This window comes from Oncorhynchus kisutch, linkage group LG2 (genome assembly GCF_002021735.2).
Source record: "Oncorhynchus kisutch isolate 150728-3 linkage group LG2, Okis_V2, whole genome shotgun sequence".
Classification (NCBI taxonomy): domain Eukaryota; kingdom Metazoa; phylum Chordata; class Actinopteri; order Salmoniformes; family Salmonidae; genus Oncorhynchus; species Oncorhynchus kisutch.
This window is the reverse complement of record NC_034175.2, coordinates 30,391,538-30,400,096: the sequence shown is the minus strand read 5'-3', so window position 1 is coordinate 30,400,096 and position 8,559 is coordinate 30,391,538. Positions and strand designations below refer to the sequence as shown.

The following is an 8,559-nucleotide window of genomic DNA, read 5'->3' as shown; positions in this document are numbered from 1 at the left end:
TGATGGTAGGCTACTGTATCCATCCTGGGAACCCTGTCTCATGCTTTTGATTTCATGCCAGCTGAGAACATCGATTCATTAGGGTTCGTTCGTAAATGCATTTCTATGGGGTCAATTTCACGCCATATGTATTGAATTCAAAATAAAATAAATTGTGAACATGAAATATAAAGTTGAGAATGTAAAGATTATATTTTCGAGGACGGGTGAAATAATGGATGTTGAAATCAAAAACCAAACAATTGAAAGCAAAATGAATAGAATTGTAAACAAAAATAAGACATCAAAAGCAATTCAAAATTATACTTGAAAACGAATGCAAAAATAATTTTCGGTTAAACTTTCCCAGCAACCAATCCTATTGAATACACTTTGCCTGTGCTCTTGCCTGCATGTACTAGCTTTTGGTTACGATACTCGTAACTTTACTTTCGAAGTCTGCTTTGCTTTCACTGCCAGTCTTTTCAATTGCGTGTTTTGGCATTATTTTTCCGAAAAGGGGGAGGCGCAGACAATGAGTCTCCATTGGTCCGCTAGTTTTGGAGTGACGGTTCGTCTTAACCCAATCAATGAACATGATAGACAGGCTTTTTTCTATTGCCTTACTTAACTAGACAGTCTGATGTCACCACTACGAGCCACCCCCCCCCTCCCCCCGAGCGCCCAAGCTAACTGGCTAAAGTTGCCTGGCTTGCTTGTTACTTCCAGACACAAATGAGAGAATACCTCAAGTCTGAACATTTTACTCGCCCTAGCAGAGCTAGTTAGGCTGTTTTCATGCTATCTAGAGCGTTAGTGACTAACTGTGCTGCTAGCAACAATTGAATTCCATTTTCTGCCAACCTTTACTGACACCTGTCATATTCAACGGTGTTGCGCGTTCGTAAATTCATCAGTTACTCTGTGCTCTGGTACACTCAAACGTGAGCGCTTTGGAAATCGGAGTAGACCGCCAAAAGTAATCTACGAATGCACGCTAAATCGACATTATTGATTGGACGATTAAGACCAATGGGAGTAGAGAACGAGATGTGACGAGTTAACTTTAGTGCTTCGGTCCTTATTGTTGTTGCCGAACGGTGCTGAGGCAGGCAGTGAAGAAGGCGCGACCACACCACCTTTTCAGCATTTGAAGGTAGGTTTAAAAATGCTTTTAACGGTAATCATTGGCGAAATATTGATGGCAATCATTACGCTTTCAGTGATGTTTGTCCTTTTTGGGGTAAGTAACTTCGTTGTCATTACAAATGTATGGCAATTGAGCATCCTATAATGTAAGCTAGCTGCCTTGAACATAGTTAATAGCTGTTCAGATGGTTAACGTTAGCCAGCTACGCAGCGCATGACTCTGGGGATGGAGACTAGGTGGGAGTGATCACACTGTGCCTCGGTCTGCGCCTTTTCTCAATTCCTATGTCGTCAATCGACGATTAAACATTGACTTTCGACAACCACTATGGACAAATTGCTGTGCTTTAACTTACATGTGAAGAGGGGTTTCAGTCTGCAGTAGCTAGCTAGCTAATATATTCAGGTTGTCTGCCAGTGTCTGTGCCCCTGCTGAGCTGACAGTGTAGCCGAGTCCATTGTCTCCTCAGCACCAGTTTGCTATTCGTGCAATTTGCAGGTGGGTTGAGATGGATATCAGTGTCGGGTGGTATTTGTCTAGCTATGTAAAGTTAATGTGTGATAATGTAAAATCTTAAATAATGTAATTGATTCATAATTGTGTTTTTAGTTTTTATGAAATTGAAATCTGCCATGCTGTCATCGACATGAATAGATTACTGTTGGTCGTTTGTATTCAGTCTTTGTTAGTGTTAGTGTCTTGTTTTGAAGCTGGTCTTAGTGTAGGAACGCCTCTGCCTTTAGCTAGGAATTGGCTTTAACTCAATAAATGCAATGATTGAATTTGAATGTTCTCCAATCTGACTGTCAATTCAGACCACACCTAGCTAGCTAGCTAAGTTCATATTGTTCTCTGACCTGTATTTCCTATGGTGCTCCCTTTATTGTCTTCGTGCAATAATCAAATCCAATTCTGGGAAAGAAAACGTTCTCTGCTGACATGATATTACCATGACAATGGCAAGGTAGAATAAATTCTAATTTAGTAACTTAATTTATGCTCTGGTATTTGTTCCTGATAAACAAGGACGGGAAGGGCTTCATGTCCACACCCTTTTTGTCTCCATTGAAATAAACTATTTTAAACATTTGCCAGCTGTTGTTTTGAACAGGTGCAGTAAGGGTACTGTGAAATCTATTCCCAATCATTTGCTGTATTGCTAATATTCATGCTACATGTCTAACATGAATGCAAGTGATCCATCTCCAACGGTCATCTTATAGACAGCAATACCCCCAATTGAATTCTTACTAGGCACTCCACCTTCAGAATCAATAGTTGTCATTGCTTGTATCAATCCGTGTTTCTGTTCATTCCTGATTAGTGCATGGATGCATATTTTGATGTATTGTCTTTCTGTCATTAAACCTATGGCTTTGTCTGTATTTTTCCTCCCAGGCAACACGACACAAGCAACCCTCAGTACTCTGCTGAAATGGCGTCCTCTGGAGGTAAGTGTTAACATGATAGGACTTTATTACACTATTACAATGAACCCAAACATATTGGGACAGTTACACCTTTTTTGTTGTTTAGTGCACAATATAAATTAATGGTAAATAATGTATTGTGTCATTTTGGAGTCACTTTTATGCAATTAGCTTCACTATATCATATTGTTTAGGTGCTATGCTATTATCAGTTTGATACCTACTTGTATCAACATTGATGGATTCCCTATTTTCACAGAGATCCTGGTCAAGGAGTTGGACAAGCGTGCTTCAGGTCAAGCGTTTGAGGTAATCTTGGCCCCCGATGCCAAGGGTGAAATCCCCCTACCTCCCCCAAAGGAGAAGAAGGAGATGTCCCTAGAGGAAATCCAGAAGAAACTGGAGGCTGCAGAGGAGAGACGCAAGGTACCTACAGTCAGATATACACAAATAAGTATCAGGAAATGGAGCCGCTGTTGCAGGAATTAAATTCCTCTGTTTTAATACCCAATTAAAATTAAACACTGTCAATTCATAAGAATTTGTATGACTCTTATTTTGTATAAAATGGACAGAGCCCAGTCTTAAAGTCAACCAGCAGCGTTTATTCACGAGAGTACTGCTCAGATTATAAACTGAAAATGACGTCAGCGTTTTCTAAATGTTCCGTCTCTTCTTGACACTGGTAGAAAGGCTGTATAGTTCTCAAGCCTTCCCACATCAGTCTAGAGCCAAGGCCAGCCTGTGTAGATAAGCATTCTAGCCAGTCTGGAGATATAGTTCATTCATTTCTACCAAGGAACAGACAGTCATTGTTCTAATTCTTGATTATATTTACACACATTATATTCAGTACTAGGATTAAAAGAAAATTCATACATATACAGTAACATAATAGTATTCTGATTAGTCAGTCCTGATTGAAATGTATACATAATTAGTCATTATTGATAAAAATTCCCTTAACAGCCGCATCCACCTTACAGGTTTAGTTCATTTATATTTTATTATTTTCTAGCTCAGGTTTGGTCCCACTAGCCTACTTCCTGTGTGACTTTGATTTTCTAATTTGATCAGAGTCATGAAGCAGAGGTGCTGAAGCACTTAGCTGAGAAGAGAGAGCACGAGAAGGAAGTTCTGAAGAAAGCCATGGAGGAGAACAACAACTTCAGTAAGACAGCAGAGGAGAAGCTCAATCAGAAGATGGAAGCCAACAAAGAGAATCGCACGGCACGAATGGCAGCTCTCAATGAGAAATTCAAAGAGAAGGTTGGCCTCACTGCTCAGCCTGCCATTTTTGTCTGACATCTTGACGTAATTTTCTGCAATTCTGAACTTGAGAGAATTTCAAATTGAAAGGCCCAGGTTATGGAAATGGGATGTTGGTTGAAATGCCATGCACACTGTTCAAAGTTATACTATCAGTTTAACTAATGTGATTTTCATGTTTTTTTTAAATTCATTTTAGGATAAGAAGCTTGAGGAGGTACGAAAGGCCAAGGAAACAAAACCAGAGGGGGAGAACTGATTTTCTTTTGTAATAATACAAAAAAACGTATCTTTTTGTTCTGCTCATTGACAGTATTATATTTTTCATTGTTATAGTTTTGTTCACCTTGTTAGGATTAGTTAGGCTGTCCATTGTTGCTTTTGTTGTGGATGTGTAAGTATTTCTTCCCCCACCTCCAGTAGATTTGTGTATTGTAGCTTTTGACCTTTGAAATAAGCAGTGTTTTTACCTATAAGGAAGCATGCCACTGTTAGACATTGGTCCTTAACATTGTGAATTGCATAATGTAAGTAAATCCTTGTACCTTGTAAAACTGCGGTTATCTGAGCTTAATAAAGTTGCAATTGTTCTTCAAAACCTCTAAAAGTCTTAGCTTAGTACCCAACCCATCACAACGGCTAACATATTAAATTGTTTTAAAGATGGTCATACCATGGATCATTTAGCTATTTGATTTTGAATTTTTTTATTTAATATTTAATTTGTCCTTTACTACTATAGTCTATAGAAACGCTTTGAATAACACATTCATACATGGCAAAACAAATAAGGAATAAGGTTTAGAAGTGTCTGTTCTATATCTAGGATATATATGAAAGCTCAGGAAATATATATATTTTTAAACACATTTAATCCCTTATTTTTGTTGGCATAAAACGACTTCCATACTTCGTTTGTATGGGTTACATTCAGAAGAGTCCCGTGACAGACGAGTCCAGTGGGGGGCGTAGAGCAAAATTGGGAACACCATCGTGTACGTGAGAGTACCATTTCCATAGAGTGATCATAATAGGACGCTACATACGTTTTTGTGAGAAGACGATTTTCGGGATGTCTCATGGTCTGACGAACACTAGCTCCTCCACCGCAGATGCGGAAGGCCTACATACAGGGGGATGCGGTGAATATTAACGCAGCCCATGCAAAAAACAACTGATCTCTATCTTAAATTGACGGATTTTGATGGGGAATTTTGTATTATTAGATTGACCCACGGATGCGTCAATAGACTCCTTAACGATTATTAATGGTCTTAATTTATTTGTGGCTTTTGGGTTGCAGACTCAGTTACCTACACCTTCTGTATTGGTGCACACCTAGACTACACTAGTATTTCCATTTTCGTCATGCAAATTTGTTAGTCATTTTCAAATGGATCCCACAACATAGTAGATGTAGCATTGTGGATGAATAGTGTAATTGTATCACCCTCAGTATTTCAATTATGTTATCTTCATATTTTACCTAAAGATTGGATAAAGCTAATTGCCATGTTTGTTATCATAATTTATTATCTAGATGTTCCTTTTATTCAATGCATATATTTTGTGATATAAGGCCTTGATAGTGGTACTGGTAAATATAATGAATTGCCTACGTTAAAAAAAGGCAAGTCATTCCTTTGACTCTACTGACACCTAGTGGTAATAGCGCAAAACTATAATGTAGAGCAACAGTAGCTGGAAAATGAAATTAAGATTTCTCTTTTACACATTTTTGCAGTGTTCTTTGGGCATATGAGTAATATTGTTTTATCATTATAAACAATTTAATGAACATATTGTGTTTTGTTGAATTGTTTCACTGAATAAGTGTACCTACAAATGCCATATTCTATTAGAACTGGGAGGTTTGCAGATCAGGCCTAAAATTTGGTTGAATTAGGTGCTAACGGTTAAAAACCGAGTGCTGGTATGTAGCCTACTGCTGATATGGCCACAGATGGTCCCTCCACAATGCCAGCATGGTGACGAACATCTCTTCAACCTCAGGAGGCTGAATACATTTTATTTAGAGAAGTCTCTGTGGTCAGCCTCCATTCTTGGACATCATGTTCTGGTCCCTTTATAGTTCACCTACCTCACCTCTATAGCACCTCTATATAAGCTATGTTTACAATCATTCATGTCATGTTAATCATTAATGTTATACTAAGAAGGTATCGGCAGATGTGATAAACAACCGATATTACGGTATAAGTCCTTCCAAGCAACAAAACACATTTTAATATTTGTCCCATCTCATCTGTGCTTCAACAAATATGAAACGACCTGCACTTTGAGCAAGTTCTAAAATAAGCCATACATTTCTAGAGTAATATAAAAAGCAACGATGATGAGGTACTGGACCATTCATCAACAAGGGCCCCCTCCCACGGGAAATGTATATGAAACAAATGTGTGGAAATACAATAATTACACAATTGTAACACATAGATTTTTAATATGCAAAATATACATTCTACCCTATCTTTGCTTAAACAAACACCCGAAAAGCTAGTTTGGAGTGCATTTTTTTGTTCCTAAATACATTTGAAATGTATTGGAAACAGGTTACCAAGTCACATACCAGGCATGGAACATGTTCAAATTGCAAACAGAATGTGTTCATCTTGTGTGACATTTCTGGTCGGGCTCTTGCCTATATTGTTTTAGAGACACCTGTTAAGTCTGAGAAAGATATCCACCGTATGATAGTAGGCTGTGCACATTTATGTGCACTTTATCTAATTGTACAATAACGTTTTTGTATTGGGGTCTCAGCAGGCGGTATTGCCAGGGGGAGATAGCTGAGACACCTCTGCGAATTGTATTGAAAGTCTTGGTTTGGTCTGACTGAGTATATACAATGCAAGCCTTTCACAGACACATCCACAGTGTTTCATACAAAGACACATTGTCAATGCTACCCCCAGCGTGGGAGGAGGGAGAATGTGAGCCTTTATACCTTTATTTAACTAGGCAAGTCAGTTAAGAACAAATTCCTACTTACAATGACAGCCTAGTAACAGTGCATTCTACCCTATCTGTCATTTGGCTGCCTTGTTCAGGGGCCAAATGACAGATTTTTACATTATCAGCTCAGGGATTCGATCTAGCAACCTTTTGGTTACTGGCCCAACACTCTAACCTCTAGGCTACCTGTCGACCCCAGGCAGGGCAGGGCAGGGCAGGGCAGGGCAGGGCAGGGCAGGGCAGGGCAGGGCAGGGCAGGGCAGGGCAGGGCAGGGCAGGGCAGGGCAGGGCAGGGCAGGGCAGGGCAGGGCAGGGCAGGGCAGGGCAGGGCAGGCACCTCTCCAGTAGACTTTCAAATCAGTAAAACAAGTACATAATTTATGGGGAGTGGGTGTTTCTTCATTTTCAGAGCAGACACTGCATTTCATTCCCTGACAGTGTGCAGTCAAATAAGATCTACGCTATTGGTGAGAATCTCGTGAAAAGACAGGAACCTACACCATATCTGACCGCTGATTGGTTAGAACATCTGCTCGTCAAAGGCTCGTGGCTCTTTGACGACGGATAGCGTCTTGTTAAAATAAATATATATATCAAGCCGACAGGTGCTCCACCCGCACAAGAATAATCCAACGTTAATATTTGATGTATTAATGAATAATCCAAAGGATTCACTATTCAAGGTTTTGCACTGATACTGCGTTTGCCTTTTTCGGGTAGGTTTATTTCTTATTTATTTATTTCTTATGGGTTTCAGCACTGATGGCCACGCCAGAACATGGTCCCATAAAATGTCAATGTGCATGCCGATAGACCATTTTAATCATGTGCATTTGTATAGAAGGCTCTGTTTTAGTAAATGTCGTATAACATGTAATAGAGCAGCTGTTAGCATGGGAAATTGAAGCCTATTTCGCATGCAGTTTACCCATCCCTGATCACGTGCCAGCTTAATTCGAATGTCTTTTTCCAGAAATAGCCAATTTGTGTTCATATTTGGCTATGTCGATAATTAGGATAACATATTGATCAGCCGTTTCCATGCAATTATCGATTGTTAGCTAGTAGGCTAAAATAGGCCTCACTGTTGGATGCCTTGACTAAATAATTTACATTAGAATATCGTTCCACAGTCTCAAAGCTTCTGGATTCGTTTATACTCGAGCAATTCTTCACCTATGAATATTTTAAAGACAGCTATGCATGCAACCAATGTACAAATCGGAGGGTGGAGACCGGCAGGATGGGGAATATGTCACATGATTCTCTTCCCATTCAACGATCGCTCTATGATACAATTTTTGCTTAGCACTCAATCATTTACGTGGCCCCCTCTTCTTGTCCCCTTTTCTTTTTCAACTCTAACATGGCCATGGGAGGAGTGCACAAGTGGAATACAATTCTCAGTAGCATAGGCATCCTTTCGCTTGCCCTGCGTTTTTAAATAAATGCAAATTAAGTAGCAATTGGGAGTTTGAGGAAGCTGTTTAATTTACTGAAGACTATTAATATGCACCCCGTGTGTAGGCCTAGGCTCCAGAATTTACATCTTTGTGCTGCTGACAATGCAAATATACATTAGTAGCCTTATATTTTTTTGTAAGATTTTATTTTAGACAATAGACAACTTAACATTTCAGACATAGATCCACTAAACTAGACATTACATTGGCTGGGACTTAATGCCCAACCTTCAACATAAAGAAAAATGACAAAAAACACCAACTCAGACATACAGTACCAATCAAAAGTTTG

At 39.3% G+C, this 8,559-nt stretch overlaps 1 protein-coding gene across 2 annotated transcripts; it reads left to right on the top strand.

Moving 5' to 3' along the window:
* Nucleotides 1–670: 670 nt before the first annotated feature.
* Nucleotides 671–4,430, top strand: stmn1b (stathmin 1b). Of its 2 annotated transcripts, none has more exons than XM_020453150.2 (5): nucleotides 671–1,135; nucleotides 2,528–2,580; nucleotides 2,819–2,985; nucleotides 3,637–3,828; nucleotides 4,028–4,430. In XM_020453150.2, exons 2-5 carry the CDS (start codon nucleotides 2,565–2,567, stop codon nucleotides 4,085–4,087), a joined length of 435 nt encoding a protein of 144 aa, XP_020308739.1. In that variant the 5' UTR covers nucleotides 671–1,135; nucleotides 2,528–2,564; the 3' UTR covers nucleotides 4,088–4,430. The 2 variants fall into 2 exon arrangements, with proteins under 2 accessions (XP_020308739.1, XP_020308744.1); XM_020453155.2 differs by lacking the exon at nucleotides 671–1,135 and adding an exon at nucleotides 1,350–1,627.
* The last annotated feature ends 4,129 nt before the right edge of the window (nucleotides 4,431–8,559 follow it).